Source organism: Cebus imitator, unplaced genomic scaffold, assembly GCF_001604975.1.
Source record: "Cebus imitator isolate Cc_AM_T3 unplaced genomic scaffold, Cebus_imitator-1.0 Scaffold60, whole genome shotgun sequence".
Lineage (NCBI taxonomy): Eukaryota > Metazoa > Chordata > Mammalia > Primates > Cebidae > Cebus > Cebus imitator.
In genome coordinates, this window is record NW_016107375.1 from 1,432,341 (window position 1) to 1,455,151 (window position 22,811).

General features: G+C 38.6%; 1 protein-coding gene across 1 annotated transcript in view; it reads left to right on the forward strand.

The window, feature by feature from the left end:
• The window catches only part of CFAP53 (cilia and flagella associated protein 53), a 49,682-nt gene that overhangs the window by 1,590 nt on the left and 25,281 nt on the right, over window positions 1-22,811 (forward strand). Inside the window, exons 2-5 of the mRNA XM_037738992.1 lie at window positions 3,102-3,331; window positions 4,056-4,229; window positions 13,420-13,723; window positions 14,224-14,442. Coding sequence (XP_037594920.1) covers window positions 3,102-3,331; window positions 4,056-4,229; window positions 13,420-13,723; window positions 14,224-14,442 — 927 coding nt within the window. The remainder of the gene's footprint in view (window positions 1-3,101; window positions 3,332-4,055; window positions 4,230-13,419; window positions 13,724-14,223; window positions 14,443-22,811) is intronic.

Genomic DNA, 22,811 nt, shown 5'->3' on the forward strand with positions numbered 1-22,811 from the left:
GATTTGGGAGTATTTACATATACATAATACAATATCTTGGGGAAGGGACCCAAGTCTAAATACATAATTTATATTTCATTACTCCAAAGGTAATTTTATTTTCATCTTGGGGATGCAATATGTGTTGTTTTCTTGAGTTTTGACTGTGACCTTTCACATGAGATCAGTTGTGGAATTTTCCACTTGTGTCATCATGTTGGTGCTCAAAAAGCTTCAGATTTTGGAGCATTTCAGATTTCAGATTTTCAAATTAGGGTTGTTCAACATGTAATCCAACTGCAAAAAAAACTTATGCGTAATGAAACCACTAAAGGTTAACATGGTAAATGATGTGCTATATTGTTAGTGATGTCAGTTTATGGAAGAAAGATCAGTGGTACCGTTTTATTATGCTCCACAGTGTACTCAGCAAACTTCAGTCAACCTATAGACCTGTTCCTTTAGGTCCGAGTACTGTAAGATCTGGAGCTGGAAAGCAGTAGATGGGACACTTTAGTGGGCTGTAGGGTTCAAGGTGATAATTTTAAACAAACTTCATGAAGGACAGAAACTGATCTGTAGGTTCTGTATCCAAACACAGGGCCAAGGGGCTGAGCCATTGTTGGGTGCTATTACTTGTGTTGGGAACCAATAAGGAACAGAAAACAAACAAAAACACTAAACCAGAGAAGTGGGCCTATTGAATACTTTACTTAAAAAGAATTAGGAAAAGGAAGAGGTTAGAGTTGGTGCATCTGCTCCTCTGGTGTTTGTGTATTATAAGAAAGATAGATGTTAGAGGTAGCAAAGTTGTGTTGCAAGAATTAAAGCCACCAACAGATGAGACTTGGACCTAAACAATTTCTCAGGAGAAACCTGTGAAAAACGTAATGTCTGAAGTAATAGTATATCAAAAGGACCAGCTATTTGATGAATGCCTCTTAGGAGTCCATTAGGAGGATACTTATTTTGCTCATTTGACAGGTGAGAAAACTAAGATTCAAAGAGATTAAGTAACTTGCCCAATTCAGTTAGTAGTGGACAGAGGACTTTTGGTGTGGGAAGGACCATCCTAGGACCAGAATCAAACGTAGGATGTAAAGCATTGTTCTTTAAGACAACCAAAGTGTAAATTGTAATCCTAATAACTAATTTGAGATGCTACAGTAAGAAAAGCCTTCAGTGACCTTGAAAAACCATAGTAGTTAGTAAAATATCATATGTTCTCCTGACTTTAGCATGGATTGCTGCTGCAGTGTCCAATAGGTAGCCACTAGTCACACATTAGCATTTGAGCACTTGAAATGTGCCTAGGGTTACATATTGACAAGATAATATTTTGGATATATTGGTTAAATAAAATATATTATCAAAATTAACTTCCCCTGTTTCTTTTTACTTTTTTAAATGCAGCCACTTGAAAATTTAAAATTACGTATCTGTTTGCATTATATTCCTATTGACTGGTACAGATTTTGAACAATGCCAAGACTGTGTCGAGATCAGCATTACCTTTTTAGAGAACTCCAGGTCATACCCCTAACTTATCAAGAAATTGGGTCCTTCCCAGACCAAAAGTCCTGCACATGATGGCCAAGCCTTAAACAGCTTCCTGATCCCTTGGGTACTGGTTCATGCTGTTTCTCACCTCCTCAACCAAAATGTACCTCAGCCTTCTGTGACCCTCCTCTGCTTTATTTTCACAGATCTATATTCATAAAATGTCATCAGTATTGGAGAACAGTAATCTAATTAGTTGGCTCTAGGCTCCAAATAATTCTGATGTGGATTAGCCATTTTCTTTGATATAACCCCTAACATCATCTTCTGTTTCCTTACCACCCCAGGTTTGCCTTATCTTGTTCAGCTAAATCTAGGTACCAATATGCATGTGCTGAGCTGTGAATTTTTTCATTAAGCTGTCTTCAAATATTGATTTTCTTTCCTCAAGAGACTTCATTACAAACACCTAACCCTAATATTCTGGTAATCCTGATGCTGATATTCTAAATGTAAATGATCAGACTGACTCTCTCTGCCTCTTAAGAGTTTCATTTTTATGAATCAGCACCACAGTGTTACACAACTTAACCAAGAATGACTGATAAAACTGTTCCTGAAAATACAAAACTCAAGACTATGGATTTTGTGGTGGCTCCAGGAGGTGCAGAAATATCATCAAGCCCACCCAGCAACATTGTTTCATTCATTGACTTGTGCATTCATTCATTTATTCATTCATTCCTGTTGAGAACCTCACTGTAGTAGGCATTATGTTTAATGCTAGGAATACAGAAAGGAAAAAGATATGGTCTATGTGTTTTCAGTAGGTGTTTGTAATGAAGTCTCCTGAGGAAAGAAAATCAATGTATCTATATATATTTAAATAGTACATGCATTTCTAACTTTTTAGTGGACATTTCTGTAAAAACAATACATTTACAGAAAGTCAGTAGTAGCCCAAAAGGTCAGGAACATAGCCTTTGCATTAAAACTTCTGGGCAGCATAGAAATAGGAATACAGTTCTACCACCAGCCTTGTTTCTTTTCCTTCTATTCCCTTCTTTCTTTCTCCCTCACTTCATTTCCTCCTTTCTTCTTAGTAAAAAATCTTTCATTGTCACAACTCATTATATACATATACACACATATATATACATGTACACACACACACACACACACATATATACATTTTCAATATTTGATGTGGTAACATGGTGTCCGCTCATGAGACACAATGTGGAATGGTGGGTGGCAATGTCAAGGTCAGGAATTAGAAGACCTCTAATTCTTGTTTTATCTGCCCTATTTGAAGCAAGTTCAGCAAATCACTTAATATCTCTGGGTTTATGAGTCCTGATCACATTTTTAACTTTGTAATTCCATCAACTTTTTTTCAAATGGCACTTTAGAAATATTGGAGACTGTTCTGATGACATCTTAGGTATAGGCTCAGAGAAGGAAACAAGTTACTCTTTAGGTGCATAAGTTGTATTCAGTTGTAGCAGGATGTATTAGTTTTTTATACCCTATTTTAGTATGAGTATTGAGTGAGAGCATAACTAATTGAAAATATGCAGTTGATTCTTGGCTTATAAGTGATAGTTGGTTTTTGTTTTCAGAGAGCCAAGACTCCTAAAGGCCAAAGGGCTGAGCAACATCTAGAAAGAATCCGACGCAGCCATCAGAAGCATAATGCTATTTTGGCTTCCATTAAGTCAAATGAGCGGGATCGCTTGAAAGTTGAGTGGGACCAGCACCATGACTGCAAGTTTTTGGACAACCTTGTGCGAGCAAGAATCAAGGATGCCGTGCAAGGGTTTATCATTAACATTGAAGAAAGACGAAATAAGTAAGGTTCACAGACCTGGGACCCAAACTATGAAATATTCCTACAATTTGAGATTGGCCAGTCAAAAATCAAATTTAGGGAGGCTCATGGCTGAGCTGTTTATATTAAAATCAATAACTATTGTTGGTTAATATTTTTAATATTTTTACTTGTGATAGCCTATGTTTTGATGGAAAATAAAACATTGTTTCATGTTTCATTTTAATTGAAATCTTCATTTTGTTCTTTTGTTAAAAATATTTATTTCATATGTCATTTGTATGTGATCAAATAAAATATGGTACAATTGGCTGGGTGTAGTGGGTCATGCCTATAATCTCACCACTTTGGGAGGCTGAGGTGGGAGGATTGTTTGAGTCCAGGAGTTTGAGACCAGCCTGGGCAATGTAGTGAGACCCCATCTCTGCAAAAAAAATTTTTTTTAAATAGCTGGGTGTAGTGTAGTCCCAGCTGTTCAGGAGGCTGAGGTGGGAGGATCATCTGAGCCCAGGAGGTCAAGGCTGCAGTGAGCCATGATCACACTGCACTCCAGCCTGGGTGACAGAGTGAGACCCTATCTCAAAAAAAATAATAATAATAACTAGTCTTATTTTATGGAAGACCATAATGATCTTTCTCTTCTTACAAAATTTATTAGACATATAATTCTGAAATTGAATATAACAAAAATTAGTAAAATGTAGCATGACAGTTCTTTTTTTCTTTTTTTGGCTTTTTGTTTCAGGCTACGTGAACTTTTAGCATTAGAAGAAAATGAGTATTTTACAGAAATGCAATTGAAGAAAGAAACCATTGAGGAGAAAATAGATAGGATGAGAGAGAAAACTAAATTACTAAAAGAGAAGAATGAAAAAGAGAGGCAGGATTTTGTAGCTGAAAAGCTAGACCAGCAATTCAGGTAATGAAATCAGAAAACACACAAACAGAATCCAAAGTTGGTACATTAAAATAGATTTAAGAATGCTAATTTAAAGTAAATTAGTCTTAAGACGATTTACACAGTACTTGTAACTTTAAGTCTTGGCAGTGTATTACATATCATTGAATAATACAGTGTGTGCTTGAGAACTATGCCCTAATGTTCTGTGTTTGCTTCTCAATTAGAATGGAAGTTATTAAATGAGATTTTGTTACTGAACTTGGTATTAACCTCAGCCTTGCTTTTGGCAGGAAGTGCTTCAAAACCCCCTATGCGAAGGAATCTTTGGTAAAGTTGGACTCTCTTCCTACTGCTATAGTCTCTACCTATGCTGAATGTGTGCTTGGTTCTCTGGGGATTTTGTTGTCATTTTCTGAGACAGGGTCTTGCTCTGTCACCCAGGCTAGAGTGCAATGGTGTGATCATGACTACAACCTCCGCCTCATGAGCTCAAAGTGATCCTCCTGCTCCAGCCTCCCAAGTAGCTGGGACTACCAGCATGTGCCACCGTGCCCAGCTAATTTTTTGTAGAGATGGGGTTTTGTCATGTTGCGCAGGCTGGTCTTGAATTCCTGGACTCAAGCGATACACCCACCTCAGCCTCCCAAAGTATTGGGATTATAGGCATGAGCCATCACGCTTGGCCCTCTCTTCTTTATTTTCTGTTTCCTTGCCTGGTATTCTGATCATTGGGGTCTGGTCACCTGGATTTATAAGGCACTTCCTGACCCAGACCCATGGCGACCCTCAGTTTTCAGATCCCTGGACTTTACTGTACTCAGTCTGGTCCTGTGGTTGTCTCCATATCCCTTTTCATTGTGCTTTTCCATCTTAGGATACCCTGAATCCATACCCTGATAGACTACCCACTACTGTGCACTTACAGAGGGAAGATTTCTGTGGGAGTACCCAAGAGTGATCCTCTGAGATGATCTATAGTGTTATATAATCAGGAGCTTGGCAGATGCTTTTAATTTCACAAAGATATTTTTTACCTCTAAAGCAAAAATATACTAAAAAGTCTCAATGTCTTTTTTTTTCTTTTTTTTTTTTTGTAGGGACAGATGTCTTATGTCTCTCCCTAGAGCTACAGCTTTTAGAACAAGAGCTATTATATATTTATAATGTTTTTGTAATTCCTCAGTTATGTTTTCAGTGCTTCTGATACTTCTAAGAGTATAAACATTAAGAATTGGGCTGAGCATGGTGGCTCATACCTGTAATCCCAGCACTTTGGGAGGCTGAGGCAGGCAGATCACCTGAGGTCAGGAGCTTGAGGCCATCTGTCTAACATGGTAAAACCCTGTCTCTCCTAAAAATACAAAAAATTAGCTGGGTGTGGTGGCACACATCTGTAGTCCTAGCTACTTGGGTGGCTGAGGCAGGAGAATTGCTTGAACCTGGGAGGTGGAGGTTGCAGTGAGCCAAGATCACACCACTGCTCTCCTGCCTGGGCAACAGAACGAGACTCGCTCTAACTCAAAAAAAAAAAAAAAAAAAAAAAAAAAAAAAAAAAAAAAAAAAAAAAAAAAAAAAAAAAAAAGAAGAAGAAGAATTGCTGTTATTTGGCTGTGCACGTCAACTCACACCTATAATCCCAGCACTTTGATCGCTTGAGGCCAGGAGTTTGAGACCAACCTGGGCAACATAGTGAGACCTTACCTCTACAAAAAATAAAAAAATTAGCCAGGCATGGTAGCATGTGCCTCTAGTCTTAGCTACTCGGGAGGCTGAGACAGGAGGATCACTTGAGCCCAGGAGTTCGAGGTTGCAGTGAGCTGCAATTGCAACACTGGACTCCAGCCTGGACAACAGACTGAGACGCTGTCAATTAAAAAAAAATTCCATTATATATCTCAGGATAGTTTGTTCATTTTTTCCCTTTATTCTCTTCTTTTTTAAAATTTTTGTGGGTACTTAGTAGGTGTATATATTTATGGGGTACATGAGATGTTTTAATATAGGCATGCAATGTGAAATAAGCACATCATAGAGAATGGGGTATCCATCCCCTCAAGCATTTATCTTTTGAGTTACAAATAATCCAGTTATACTCTAAGTTATTTTAAAATGTACAATTAAGTTATTATTGACTATAGTCATCCTGTTGTACTGTCAAACAATAGGTCTTATTCATTCATTCTTTTTTTTGGTACCCATTAACTGTCCCCACCTCCACCCCCAATCCCCCACTATCCTTCCCAGCCTCTGGTAACTATCTTTCTTTATCTCCATGAGTTCAATTGTTTTGATTTTTTTATCCCACAAATATGTGAGAATATGCCATGTTTGTCTTTCTGTGCCTGGCTTACTTCGCTTAATGACCTCCAGCTCCATCCATGGTGTTACAAATGACTGGATTTCATTCTATATTATGACTGAATAGTACTTCATTGTGTATATGTACCACATTTTCTTTATCCATTCATCTGTTGATGGACACTTAGGTTGCTTCCACATCTTAGCTATTATAAACAGTGCTACAACACACACAGGAGTGCAAACATCTCTTTAATATACTGATTTTCTTTCTTTGAGGTCTGTACCCAGCAGTGGGATTGCTGGATCTATGGTAGCTCTATTTTTAGTTTTTTAAGGAACCTCCAAACTGTTCTCCATAGTGGTTGTATTACATTCCCACAGTGTATGAGGGTTCCCTTTTCTCCACATCCTCACTAGGATTTGTTATTGCCTGTCTTTTGGATGTAAGCCATTTTAGCTGGGGTGAAATGATATCTCACTGTAGTTTTGATCTGCATTTCCCTGATGATCCATGACGTTGAGCACCTTTTCATATGCCTGTTTGCCGTTTTTATATCTTTTGAGGAATGTCTGTTGAAATCTTTTGCCCATTTTTTGATGGGGTTATTAAATTTTTTTCTTATACAGTTGTTTGAGCTTCTGGTTATTAATCTCTTCTCAGAGGAGTAGTTTGCAGATATTTTCTCCCATTCTGTGGGTTGCCTCTTCACTTTGTTGATTTTATCTTTTGCTATGTAAAAGATATGATCCCATTTGATACGGCCCCAGTAGTCCATTTTTGCTTTGGTTGACTGTGCTTGTAGAGTATTGCTCAAGAGATCTTTTGCCCAGACCAATGTCCTAGAGATTTTCCCCCAGTGTTTTCTTGTAGTAGTTTCATAGTTTGAGGTCTTAGATTTAAGTCTTGGATCTATTCTGATTTGATTTTTATATATGATGAAAGATAGGTCTATTTTCATCCTTTGATTTGACTTTTATATATGATGAAAGATAGGGTCTATTTTCATTCTTTGCATATGGATATCCAGTTTTCCCAGCATCATTTATTGAAGAGATTGTTTTTTCCCCAGTGCATGTTCTTGGCTCCTTTGTCAAAAATGAGTTCACTGTATATTTGTTTCTGGGTTCTCTATTCCTTTTCTTTGGTTTATGTGTCTGTTTTTATGCTAGTACTATGCTGTCCAGTTTTGTTATTTTTGCTTAGAATAGCTTTGGTTATCTATCTATATCTATCTGTCTAACTTTATCTATCTATCTATCTATCTATCTATCTATCTATCTATCTATCTATCTATCTGAGACAGGATCTCATTCTGTTTTCTAGGCTGTAGTGCATTTACAGGATCTCAGTTCACTGCAACCTCTGCCTCCCAGGTTAGGTTCAAGCAATTCTCCTGCCTCAGTCTCCCAAGTAGCTGGAACCACAGGTGCGTACCACCACACTCAGCTAATTCTTCATTTTTTTTTAGTAAAGACGGGGTTTCACCATGTTGCCCAGGCTGGTCTCGAACTCCCAGTCTCAAGTGATCCACCCGCCTTTGCCTCCCAAAGTGCTGGGATTACAGGCATGAGCAACTGTTTTTTTCTATCTCTGTGAAGAATCTCATTGGTATTTTGATAAGGATTGCATCGAATCTGTAGATTGCTTTGGGTGGTATAGATATTTTAATAATATTGATTCTTCTAATTCAAGAACATGGAATATTTTTCAATTTTTTGGTGTCCTTTTCAATTTCTTTCATTGGTGTTTTATAGTTTTCATTGTAGAGATTTTTCACTTCTTTGGTTAATTCCTAGATATTTAATTTTATTTGTGGCTATTGGAAATGGGATTACTTTTTAAATTTCTTTTTCATGTTGTTCACTGTAAGCACAGAAGTACTATTGATTTTTGTATGTGGATTTTGTATCCTGCAACTTTACCGAATTTGTTTAGCAATTCTTAGAGTTTTCTTGTGGAGTCTAGGTTTTTCCAAATGTAAGAGCATGTCATCTGCAAACAAGGATAATTTGACTTCTTACTTTGCAAATTTGGAGGCCCTTTATATCTTTCTCTTGTGTGATTGCTCTAGCTAGGACTTCCAATGCTATATTGAATAATAGCAGTGATGGTGCATTTTGCCCCTTTTTTCAGACACATCTCTGAGCGTAGTGATCACATGATATGACCCATGGAATGCCCTAAATTATCCATTTCGTCTGTCTTTTAATTTTAGAATAACTAAGATTTTTATATTCAGAAGGGATTTTTAAAGTCCAAATATTACGTGGAAGTGTTTAAAACATAACCATTAGCATTCATTCATTCAGTAAATACTTTTGAGCTCCTACGTTATGCCGGGCTCTGTGAGAGTGATTGTCACTTAAGTTGTCAGGTCATCTAGTTTAAGTGGGGCATGGTGTGTATCATGTTAAGCCAGACTGAGGAACGGATGGTCCAAAAATACCTGAGTTAAAATCTGGTAGAATACAGAAGGAATACAAGAGTTCATTTTTCATAGCACTCAAAATCTGAGTAGACCAGAAATACGAAGGTCAACAGATGTGAAAAGCAGCAAAATGAGTTCTGTGGAAGGATCAAGACATGGTGCAGAGAAAGCTTCTTCCATTTGCTCTTTCTGCTGTGAAGTTGCTATTAATAATATGGACAGCCCTAAATCCTAAACCCTCCTACTAGAGGCCAGAAGGAGAAGTAAGCCGTTGCAGTGAGTGGGATACAAGTTGCAGATGCAGCTGCTAAAAGTAAATTCAGACTGTGAAAAGGAGAGGGAATAGGAAGTTTCAGGGCCTGGGGAGCTGCTGAAGGAGGGCAGTGAAGAAAACCCAGAGTAGTAATGCATAGGGCCAGAAGCGACTTGCCACTCTCCTCAGCTTGTAGATGGATAACTGAGTTCTATAGGTAGGGATTTGTCTAGGTCTTAAGCTTGAGGTGACCAAAAGAGGATTAGACTTGGATTTTCAAGCCTGCATAAAGCATGCACCCATACCCTGTCCTTCATGGGATTTAGACATCCTTGCTACTGGTTGCTGGGGGGAAAAGATGCTGTTGGGGGAAAATGGTATATTAGCCAAGTGACTCTCAATGAACCATTCATATATTTTCTATTCCCTAGTAAATTTCTCTCAATGTATTAAGAAAAATGAATGGTTCATAAGCAATTGTGCTTTTAAAATTTATGGATTTAGCAACATTTTACAGATTTCACTTGTATAACTGAGTTTTTGCTAGTTAGATGAATTGCTAAAAATTTTAAAGAAACAAATGTATCCTATAGTAATGTAATTTATCTGAAAACAAATTGTTTTCAGTGTTTTTAATGCAACACTGCCAACTCCTCAATATAGATAAGCAAACATACTGTTGAGTAAGGATGTGTTGTTAGACCCTATTACTGAAAATATCATTGAGGCTTTAATACATATATTAATATAAAGCAGAATAATTTTCCTCTTTCTTCTTTTTCTTGTGTGTTTTTTTTTGTATTCCATTGCAATAAATATACCACAATTTGTTTGTTCTCTTGGTGACAGTCATTTCAGTTATTTTCAGTGTGGGACTCTTATGAATAAAATTATGATGAATATACATGTCTTCTGATGGCATATGCATTCAATTCTCTTTGATATATTCCGTGACATTCGTAGAATATTTGATACATGGAATAGATCATTTTTAGTGCTCCTTATCTTCTATACAGCAAAATTATTTTCAGCAATAATAATGAAATGAAATGGATAATAATGACAAGAAAAAAATTACCAGTGGTTTTATTTGTTTTGTTTTTAATTTAAAATAATTATAGATTTACAGAAAGTGCAGAGATGGTGCAGAGATCCCATATACCCTTCACCTAGTTTCCTCCAGTGGTTACATCTTTCGTAATTGTAATACATTATTAAAACAAGGAAACTGACAGTGGTACAATGTGTGTGTTTAGTTCTGTGCCATTTTATCTCCTGTGGATCCGTGTAACCACCGCTACAATCAAGATACAGAACTATTCCATCACTGCAAACATCTGCATGTTACCTCTCTCGAGTCTTGCCCACTACTCTCACCCCCATAATTCCTAACCCTGACAACAACTAATCTCTATTTCCATAATTTCATTATTTTAAGAATGTTGTGTAAATGGAATCACACAATATGTGATCTTTTGAGATTGGCCTTTTTCACTCAACATAATGCCTTTAAGGTCCATCCAAGTTGTTGGAGGTATTGCTGGTTTGTCTTTTACATTACTGGGTAGTATTTCATTACATGAATGTACCTCAGTTTGTTTAAACTATTCACTTATTGAAAGACATTTTGTTTGTTTCTAGTTTTGCTCTACTGTAAGTACATCTGACAGGAACATTTGTGTACAGGTTTTTGTGTGAGCATATGTTTTCATTTCTTTAGGCAAATTATCATATATTATTACTGGATCATATGTAATTTTTTAAATAAACGATGTACTATTTTCTAGAGTAGCTGTACCATTTTACAGTCTCGCCAGCAGTAGATGAGGTCCAGTTTTTCCACATGCTCCTTTTGGTGGTGGCGTCATTTATGTTTTGTTTTTGTTTTTTTTTAGCTGTCCTAATAGGTGTGCTGTGATATCTCATCATGGGCTTAATTGGCATTTACCTAATGGCTGCTGTTGTTGAGCAACTTTTCATGTGCTTATTTTCCATCTGTACATTTTCTTTGGTAAAATGTCTCTTGATATCTGTTGCCCATTTTCTAGTTAGATTTTTAGAATTTAGATTTTTTTAGCTGTTAAGTTTTTGTTCTTTTTTTTAAGCTGTTAAGTTTTGATATATATATTTTTTGAGACAGAGTTTCACTCTTGTTACCCAGGCTGGAGTGCAATGTGCAATCTTGGCTCACTGCAACCTCCGCCTCCTGGGTTCAAGCGATTCTTCTGCCTCAGCCTCCCGAGTAGCTGGAATTACAGGCATGCGCCACCACACCTGGCTAATTTTTGTATTTTTTTAGTAGAGACAGGGTTTCTCTATGTTGGTCAGACTGGACCCGAACTCCCGACCTTAGGTGATCCACCCACCTCGGCCTCCCAAAGTGGGATTACAGGCATGAGCCACCGCGCCCTGCAAGTTTTGAGAATTCTTTATGTATTCTAGATAGAACTTATTTGTCCGATATGTGGGTTTTTTCCTAGTCTATAGATTATCTTTTTTTTTTTTCATGTTTTAAATGGTTTTTCCTTTTTTTCCCCATTCAGTAGTTCTGTCTCATTTATCCTATTGAAAGGATCTTGTACAGAGCAAAAGTTTTTAATATTAATGAAATCAAATTTATCAATATTTCTTTTACGGATTGTGCTTTTGGTACATTATGAAATTTCTTTTTAAATACCCTGTAATTATACGCAGTTAATAATTAGACCCCAGATTAAGGTAGGCATTTCAAGGGTTTGTTTTGGGGTGTTTTTATTAATGAATATCCTGGGATGTATGGTCAGAATGCCTGTGAGTCAGAGGTAGTCTTGCATCTATCAGTTGATGGTGGAGGTGATACAGTGAGGCACCAAGAAATCCAAACTCCAGGGCCACACTACCAGGTCTTCAGTCCCAGTTCTACCACATATTAAATGGATGAACTTAGATAAGACGCTTACTGCTCTGTGCTTCCATTTCCTCATCTGTAAACCAAGGATAATAAAAATAACAAAAATGAACTTGCAGTAATGTTCATTGCCATATTGGTTGTTATAAAGATTACAAGAGTTCATACATGGTAAAGTGCTTAGAATAGAATCTGGCAGATAATAAGCACTTAATAACTTTTGCTAATAATATTCTTACTACTGGCTATGTGACTTGGGGAGACACCTGGGCTCCCTGAGTCTCCGTTGCTTTAACTCTAAGATAGGGATAATACCTGCTACCTATAAAGCATTCACAAACAGAAAGTGTTCCTCTTATCGATGATTGTTATCTTGAGAATAAATAGACATTTCATCCATCATTTAATTGAATTTTTTTTTTTAGAGATAGGGTCTTCCTTACTGACCTACAGTGCAGGCTGGAGTGCATTGGTATGATCCTAACTCAGTGCAGCCAGAAACTCCTGGGTTTGAGTGGCCTTCTTGACTCTGTCTCCCAAGTAGGTAGGACTACAGGCATGTACCACCATGCCTAACTAACTTTTTGAAAATTTTTGTAGAGACAATGTCTCACTGTGTTGCCCAGGCTAGTCCTGGGCTCCAGCGATCCTCCTGCCTTGGCCTCCCAAAGTATTGGGATTACAGATATGAGTCACCATGCTTGGCCAGATATGCTGTCTACCAATAGTGAGCATCTCAGCATGGTGTGGTGGTTGATGCCTGTAATCCCAGCACTTTGGAAGGCTTAGGCATGAGAATCACTGCAGGCTAGGACTTGGAGACCAGCCTTGGCAACATGGCGAGACCTTGTCTCTACAAAAAAAATTGTTTAGCCAGACATGGTGACATGTGCTTGTAGTCTCAGTTACTTGGGAGGCAATGGTGGGAGGATCAATTGAGGCCAGGAGTTCAAGGATGCAGTAAGCCATGATCATGCCACTGCATTCCAGCCTGGGCGACAGAGTGAGACCTTGTCTCTTAAAAAAAAGTGAGCATCGCTAAATGAGGGGTTCTCAAAGTCAAGTGAATAGGTCAGTCATTTGAGTTAATAGGTTGAGTTTTTGGTCCAAGGTCACACAGGAAATGGAGTCAGGCTGCCTTTGCCTGACTCCAGTTTCCATAGTCAGGCTGTGCCATCCTGGTGCCTGCCTCTCTGCTACTCCTTCATGTTTCCTATGCTCCGATGGCCTGCATCCAGGTCTTTGATTTTTCTTGCTCCATTGTGTACAGATGTGTGCCTCAATAGAGCAGTGATTCATGAAAGGCTGTGTTTTGTCTTTTTAAAATTTCCTTTTCAGGGAACACTGTGAGGAGCTCCGTGTTAAATTGTTTTGTATCCATCAGAAGAAGGTGTGTGAGGAGCGGAAAGCACAGATCGCATTTAATGAGGAGCTGAGGAGGCAAAAGCTGGTGGAAGAGCAGATGTTCTCCAAACTCTGGGAGGAAGACCGATTAGCCAAGGAAAAGCGAGAAGCCCAAGAGGAGAGGAGACAGAAAGAGCTGATGGAGAACACACGCCTGGGGCTGAATGCCCAGATCACCAGCATCAAGGCACAAAGGAAGGCACTACAGCTGTTGAAGGAAGAGGAGGCGCGCCTTGTGGTGGGCCTTTAAACTGCTTGTGATAGGGTGATCAACTCCATGGGTGGAGTACAGTTTGCAGGCCTGTTACCGTATAATTTGTCTGATGGCCTCGGCTGGTTTACAGGCACATTTCCATTTTTGGACTTTCAGTTTAATAATGTATTCAAATGTATAGTGAAGAGTACATAGAAGGGTCAAATTTGGAAGGCCAACACACCCACAGGTGGAGAATGGTGGTGGGCAACAGGTTCTGGGATTAAAAGTGGTTTCTCTTTATACTTTTCTGTTTTTCAACTCTACAACTATTTATTACTTTAAAACCACACATGCCCAGGTAATTTTCAGTTTTATTGCTGACTCAACTGTGAAAAGGCAAGTTTTATTTCTTACAGCCTCTCTAAATCTAGGTGTGTGTGTGTATTTCCAAAAATCCTTTATTCTCATCTCCTAAATCAAATGCACTAACTTTTCTTGTCCAACTGTACTGATGTTTTATCTTTATTATGATTCTACCTTAGGAAAGTAACAATGCACAGATTAAACATGAGAATGAACAGGATAAACTAAAGAAACAGAAGGCAAAGCAGGAAACTAGGACCATGTTGCAAAAGGCCCTACAAGAGAGGATAGAACATATTCAGCAGGAATACAGAGACGAACAAGACTTGAACATGAAGCTTGTGCAAAGGGCCCTTCAAGACTTACAGGAAGAGGCAGATAAAAAGAAACAAAAAAGAGTAAGACATTTCTTTCTTGCCTGCTACCTGCTGGAAGGGATTCCTTACTGAGTTCTCAGTCTTGTGGAAGACGGCTACAAATATGTAACAGTGCTACTTTGAGTGTGGTTCATGAGCCAACAGCATCAGCACCATCTGGGAAAATGTCAGAAATAGAAATTCACAGGCTCCAGAATCAGGATTTTCCAATCAAAATCATGACAGGGGCAGGAAATCTGTTTCGGCACACTCCCCCAGGTGATTCTGATGCTAACTAAAGTTTGAGAACTCCTGGAATTTGAGGAAGACATCACTGAGAAAGTGCCATTTGAGTTGGACCTTAAAGGATATGTAAAGTTTTGTCAGGCAAAAAAAGGAGGGAAAGGCATTCAGTATTGATTCGCTACCTGTCCCTTTGAAATTTGTGTTGAACTCTTAAGAGTGTTTTGTGGCAGGATGCAGTGGCTCATGCCTGTAATCCCAGCACTTTAGGAGGAGGAGGCGGGTGGATCACCTGAGGTCAGGAGCTTGAAACCAACCTGGCCAACATGATGAAACCCCTTCTCCACTAAAAATACAAAAATTAGTCGGGTGTGGTGGCATGTATCTGTAATCTCAGCTACTTCAGAGGCTGAGGCAGGAGAATCGCTTGAACTTGGGAGGCAGAGGTTACAGTGAGCCAAGATCACACCACTGCACTCCAGCCTGGTCTCAAAAAAAAAAAAAAAAAAAGTGTTTTGTTTCTCCCATAGGTGCTTTTTCTTTTTTTTCACCTGGTTCTTAGTGTGCATGTGCTTTGTTTTTTAAGTAAACTTCTCTTTTTTTTTTTGAGACAGGGTCTCACTCTGTAACCCAGGCTGGAGTACAGTGGCATAATCATGGCTCACTGTAGCTTCCCCCTCCTGGGCTCAAGCAATCCTCCCACCTCAGCCTCTCGAGTAGCTGGGACTACAGATGCCCACCACCTAGGCAGGCTAATTTATGCATTTTTTGTAGAGACAGGGCTTCGCCAAGTTGCCTGGGCTGGTCTGGAGTGGGCTCCCACCTTGGCCTCCCAAAGTGCTGGGATTACAGGTGTAATCTAGTCACTGTGCCTGGATATACTTTTCATTTTGATATGATTATAGATTCACATGCAGTTTTAAGAAATTATAGAGAGAAATTCCTTGTACCCTGTACTCTGGTTCCCTCAATGGTAATATCTTGCAAAACTATAGTACCATGCCAGTCAGGATGTTGACATCAAATCAAGATACTGAACATCCATCACCACCAGGCTATATTGCCTTAATATAGCCACATCTGCTTCCCTCTTGCTCCACCTTCTCCTTAACCCTGTTCTTTATTTCTATAATTTTATTTCAGGAATGTTATATTAGTAGAATGATATAGTATATAATTTTTTCAGATAGCTTTTCTCACTTAGCATAACTCTCAGGAGATTTATCCAGCTTTTTGGATCTATCAATAATTGTTTCTTTTTATTATTTACTTATTTATTTATTTTTAGACAGTCTGGCTCTGTCACTCAGGCTGGAGCGCAGTGGTGTGATCTCAACTCCCTGCAGCCTTGACTTACGGGGCTCAATTGACACTTCCGCCTCAATCTTGTGAGCAGTTGGGCCTACAGGCACAAGCCACCATTTTGAGCTAATTTTCTTATTTTTTGTCGAGATGGAGTCTCACTCTGCTGCCCTTGAACTCCTGGGCTTAAGTGATCCTCTTGCCTTGGCCTCCCAATGTGTTGGAATTACACATGAGCCACTGTGCCCAGGCTTCTTTTTATTTTTTCTGTTTATTTATTTATTTGAGACGGAGTTTTACTCATGTTGCCCAGGCTGGAGTGCAATGGCATGATCTCGGCTCACCACAACCTCCGCCTCTCAGGTTCAAGCGATTTTCCTGCCTCAGCCTCCTGAGTAGCTGGTATTACAGGCGTGCGCTGGTGTGCCCAGTGCTTTAAGTAGAGATGGGCACATCTCTACTTAAAGATGTTTCTCCATGTTGGCCAGGCTGTTCTCACACTCCCAATCTCAGGTGACCCACCTGCCTCAGCCTCCCAATTTATTCTTGTGTAGTATTCATGGTATAGATTTACCACAATTGGTTTAGCCATTCACCTGTTGAAGGACATTTGAGTTGTTTCCAGTCTATGACTATTATAAGTAAAGCTGCTATATTCATTTGAGTACAGGGTTTTCTGTGAACACAAATTCTCACTTCTTTTTTTTTTTTTTTTATATGGAGTCTCACGCTGTCACCCAGGCTGGAGTGCAGTGGCATTGTCCCAGCTCACTGCAACCTCCACCTCGTGAGTTCAAGTGATTCTCCTGCCACAGCCTCCTGAGTAGCTGGGATTACAGGAGTGTGCCAACCATGCCCAGCTAATTTTTTTTTTGTATTTTTGGTAAAGACAGGATATTGCCATGTTGACCAGGCTGGTCTAGAACTCCTGACCTTAAGTGATTCACCCACCTTAGCCTCCCGAAGTGCTTGGATTACAGGAATGAGCCACCACACCAGGCACAAATTACCATTTCTATGAGATAAATGCCTAGAAGAGCAATTGCTATGTCATATAGTAATTGCATGTTTAGTTTTTTAAAGAAACTGCTTAACTGTTTTTCAGAGTAGCTATACAATCTTACATTTCCACCAGCAATACATGAGCAATCCAGCTTCTCCACATCCTCACCAGCATTTGGTGGTATCACTATTGTTCACTTTAACCATTCTGACAGATGTGTAGTAACATCTCATTGTGGTTTAATTTACATTTCCCTAATGGCTAATGATTTTGAACAACTTTTGTGTGCCTGTTTTCCATCTGTATGTCTTCTTCAGTGAAATGTCTCTTCATGTTTTTTGCCCATTTTCTGTTTTTTTTTTTTTTTTCTTTTTTTTTTTTGTTGAGCCAGTATCTCACCTTGTCACTTAGGGCGCAGTACAGTGGCATGATCATAGCTTACTGCAGCCTCCAACTCCTGATTTTTGCCCATTTTCTAATCGACTTGCTTATTTGATTTGTCTTTTCCTGTTGAGGTTTTTGTTCACGATTAAATCATTTTATTTATTTATTTTAACAGTTTCACATAACATTCACATAACATTCAGTTCCCCAGTTTAAAGCATACAATTCAGTGGACTTTACCATATTCACAGATAGTACAGCCATCACCACATTCCATTTTAGAACATTTTCACTATCCTGCTATCCCTTCTTCCCCACCTCCCGCCTCCAGTCCTAAGTAGACACTTATCTACTTTGTGTCTCTATAGATGTCCCCATTCTGGATGAAATGAATGGAATCACATATTATGTGTCCTTTTGACTGTCTTCTTTCACTTAGCATAACATTTTCAAGGTTTATCCACATTGTAGCGTGTATCACTACTATTTTATTTGTTTATGCAGCTGAATGATATTCCGTTGGGTGGATATGCGACATTTTGTTTATGCTTTATGTCAGTTGATGGACATTTGAGTTATTTCCACTTTTTGGCTATTATGAATAATGTTACTATGAACATTCATGTACAAATTTTTGTGTCGACATATGTTTTTATTTTTCTTTGGGGCGTGTATCTAGAAGTAGCATTACTGGGTCATACGTACAGTAACTCTGTTGAAGTTTTGAGGAATTGCCAAGCTATATTCCAAAGTGGCTGAACCATTTTACCTTCCTATAAGCTGTGTATGAGGATTTTGATTTATCCACATACTCAGCAATACTTATTATTGTCTGTCTTTTTTATTTTGCCCATCCTAATGCATCTAAAGTGGTATCTCACTATGGTTTTTATTTGTATTTCCCTAGGGACTAATGATATTGAACCTCTTTTCCTGTGCTTATGGCCATTTGTAGATCTTCCTTGGAGAAATCTATCTGAAGGCTATTCTCTATTCTTTTTTTTCTGTTTGTTTTTGTTTTTATATACATTTTATTGCACTTTAGGTTCTGGGTTACATGTAAAGAACAGGCAGGATTGTTGCGTAGGTACATACAGGTACATACATGGCAATGTGTTTTGCTGCCTCCATCCACCCCCGTCACCTATATCTGGCATTTCTCCCCCTGTTATCCCTCCCCAACTCCCTACCCCCTGCTATCCCTCCCCTAGTCCTCCCCAACAGACCCCAGTGTGTGATGCTTCCCTCCCTGTGTCCATGTGTTCTCATGGTTCAACATTCATCTATGAGTGAGAACATGCAGTATTTGATTTTCTGTTCTTGTGTCAGTTTGCTGGGAATGATGGTTTCCAGGTTCATCCATGTCCCTACAAAGGACACAAACTCATCATTTTTTATAGCTGCCTAGTATTCTGTGGTGTATAGGTGCCACATTTCCTTTATCCAGTCTATCATTGATGGGTTTTTGGGTTGGTTCCAGGTCTTTGCTTTTGTAAACAGTGCCGCAATGAACATATGTGTGCATGTGTCTTTATAATAGAATGATTTATAATCCTTTGGCTATATACCCAGTAATGGAATTGTGGGTCAAATGGAATTTCTATTTCTAGATCCTTGAGGAATCGCCACACTGTCTTCCACAATGGTTGAACTAATTTACACTCCCACCAACAGTGTAAAAGTGTTCCTATTTCTCCACATCCTCTCCAGCGTCTGTTGTCTCCAGATTTTTTTAATGATCGCCATTCTAACTGGCATGAGATGATATCTCATTGTGGTTTTGATTTGCATTTCTCTAATGACCAGTGATGATGAGCATTTTTTCCATATGTTTCTTGGCCTTATATATGTCTTCTTTTGAAAAGTGTTTGTTCATGTCCTTCACCCACATTTAAATGGGTTTGTTTGTTTTTTTTTCTTGTAAATCTGTTTTAGTTCTTTGTAGATTCTGGATATTAGCCATTTGTCGGATGGGTAGATTGCAAAAATTTTTTCCCATTCTGTTGGTTGCCCGTTGACCCTAATGATTGTTCCTTTTGCTCTACACAAGCTCTGGAGTTTAATTAGATCCCATTTGTCTATTTTGGCTTTTGCTGCCAATGCTTTTGGTGTTTTAGTCATGAAGTCCTTGCCTATGCCTATGTCCTGAATGGTTTTGCCTAGGTTTTCTTCTAGGGTTTTTATGGCGTTAGGTCTTATGTTTAAGTCTTTAATCCATCTGGAGTTAATTTTAGTGTAAGGTGTCAGGAAGGGGTCCAGTTTCTGCTTTCTGCACATGGCTATCCAGTTTTCTCAACACCATTTATTAAACAGGGAATCCTTTCCCCATTGCTTGTTTTTGTCAGGTTTGTCAAAGATCAGGTGGTTGTAGATGTGTGGCATTGCCCTTGAGGCCTCTGTTCTGCTCCATTGGTCTATATCTCTCTTTTGGTACCAGTACCATGCTGTTTTGATTAGCATAGACTTGTAGTATAGTTTGAAGTCAGGTAGTGTGATACTTCCAGCTTTGTTCTTTTTGCTTAGGGTTATCTTGGCTATACGGGCTCTCTTTTTGTTCCATATCAAGTTTAAGGTGGGTTTTTTCCAGATCTGTGAAGAGGATCATAGGTAGCTTGATGGGGATAGTGTTGAATCTATAAATTACTTTGGGTGGTATGGCCATTTTCACAATATTGATTTTTCCTAACCATGAGCATGGAATGTTTCTCCATCTGTTTGTGTCCTCTCTTATTTCCTTGAGCAGTGTTTTGTAGTTCTCCTTGAAGAGGTCCTTTACATCCTTTGTTAGTTGTATTCCTAGGTATTTTATTCTCTTTGTAGCAATTGTGAATAGCAGTTCATTCTTGATTTGGCTCTCTTTGTTATTGATGTATAGGAATGCATGTGATTTCTGCACATTGATTTTGTATACTGAGACTTTGCTGAAGTTGCTTATCAGTTTCAGGAGATTTGGGGCTGAGATGATGGGGTCTTTTAAATATACAATCGTGCTGTCTGCAAATAGAGATAATTTGACTTCCTCCTTTCCTAATTGAATACTCTTTATTTCTTTTTCTTGCCTGATTGCTCTGGCTAGAACTTCCAATACTATATTGAATAGGAGTGGTGAGAGAGCGCATCCTTGTCTAGTGCCAGATTTCAAAGGGAATGCTTCCAGTTTTTGCCCATTCAGTATGATATTGGCTGTGGGTTTGTCATAAATAGTTTTTATTATTTTGAGATACGTTCTGTTGATACCTAGTTTATTTAGAGTTTTTAGCATAAAGGGCTGTTGAATTTTGTCAAAGGCCTTCTCTGCATCAATTGAGATAATCATGTGGTTTTTATCTTTGGTTCTGTTTATGTGGTGTATTAGATTTAAAGATTTGTGTATGTTGAACCAGCCTTGCATCCCCAGGATGAAGCCTATTTGATCGTGATGGATAAGCTTTTTGATGTGCTATTGCAATCAGTTTGCCAGTATTTTATTGAAGATTTTTGCATCTATGTTCATCATGGATATTGGCCTGGAGTTTTCTGTTCTTCCTGAGTCTCTGCTGGGTTTGGTATCAGGATGATGTTGGTCTCATAAAATGATTTGGGAAGGATTCCCTCTTTTTGGATTGTTTGGAATAGTTACAGAAGGAATGGTACCAGCTCCTCTTTGTATGTGTGGTAGAACTCGGCTGTGAACCCATCTGGAACTGGGCTTTTTCTGGGTGGTAGGCTCTTAATTGCTGCCTCAACTTCAGACTTGTTATTGGTCTATTCAGGGTTTTGAATTCTTCCTGGTTTAGGTTTGGGAGGGTGCAAGTGTCCAGGAATTTATCCATTTCTTTCAGGCTTACTGCTTTATCTGCATTACTACAAAGAGTTGTTTGTAGTAATCTCTGATGGTAGTTTGTATTTCTGTGGAATCTGTGGTGATAACCCCTTTATTGTGTTTTATTGCATCTATTTGATTCTTTTCTCTTTTCTTTTTTATAAAGCTGGCTAGCAGTCTGCCTATTTTGTTGATTTTTTCAAAAAACCAGCTTCTGGATTTATTGATTTGTTGAATAGTTTTTTGTGTCTCTATCTCCTTCAGTTCAGCTCTGATCTTAGTTATTTCTTGTCTTCTGCTAGGTTTTGAGTTTTTTTGATCTTGTTCCTCTAGCTCTTTCAATTTTGACAATAGGGTGTTGATTTTAGATCTTTCCTTGCTTCTAATGTGGGCATTTATTGCTATAAATTTTCCTGTAGACACTGCTTTAAATGTGTCCCAGAGATTCTGGTATATTGTGTCTTCATTCTCATTGGTTTCGAAAAATGTCTTTATTTCTGCCTTCATTTCATTGTTTATCCAGTCAACATTCAAGAACCAGTCATTCAGTTTCCATGAAGCTGTTCAGTTCTGAGTTGGTTTCTGAATCCTGAGTTCTAACTTGATTGCACTGTGATCTGAGAGAGTGTTTGTTATGATTTCCATTCTTTTGCATTTGCTGAGGAGTGATTTACTTCCAATTACGTGGTCAATTTTAGAGTAAGTGTGGTATGGTGCCTGAGAAGAATGTATATTCTATGGATTTGGGGTGGAGAGTTCTATAGATGTCTATTAGGTTTGCTTTTCCAGATATCCGTTCAAGTCCTGGATATTCTTGTTAATTTTCTGTCTTGTTGATCTGTCTATTATTGACAGTGGAGTGTTAAAGTCTCCCACTATTACTGTGTGGGAATCGAAGTCTCTTTATAGGCTGTTAAAAATTTGCTTTATGTAGAAGACATATATGCAGCCAAAAATCATGAAAAAATGCTCATCATCACTGGTCATTAGAGAAAAGCAGATCAAAACTACATTGAGATACAATCATATGCCAGTTAGAATAGCAATCATTAAAAATCTGGAGACAACAGATGCTGGAGAGGATGTGGAGAAATAGGAACACTTTTACACTGTTGAAGGGAGTGTAAATTAGTTCAACCATTTGGAAGACAGTGTGGCGATTCCTCAAGGACTTAGAAATAGAAATTCCATTTGACCCAGCAATCCCATTTGACCCAGCAATCCCATTACTGGGTATATATCCAAAGTATTATCAATCATTCTATTATAAGGACACATGCACACGTATGTTCACTGTTTACGATAGCAAAGACTTGGAACCAACCCAAATGCCCATTGATGATACACTGGAAAGGGAAAATGTGGCACATATACACCACGGAATACTAGGGAGCCATAAAAAATGATGAGTTCATGTCCTTTGTAGGGACATGGATGAATCTGGAAACCATCATTCTCAGCAAACTGATACAGATCAGAAAATCAAACACTGCATGTTCTCACTCATAGCTGGGTATTGAACAATGAGAACACATGCACACAGGGAGGGGGGCATCACACATTGAGGTCTGTGTTGGGGTGACTAGAGGAGGGACAGTGGGGGGTAGGGAGTTGGGGAGAGATAACATGGGGAGAAATGCCAGATATAGGTGATGGGGGGGATGGAGGCAGCAAACC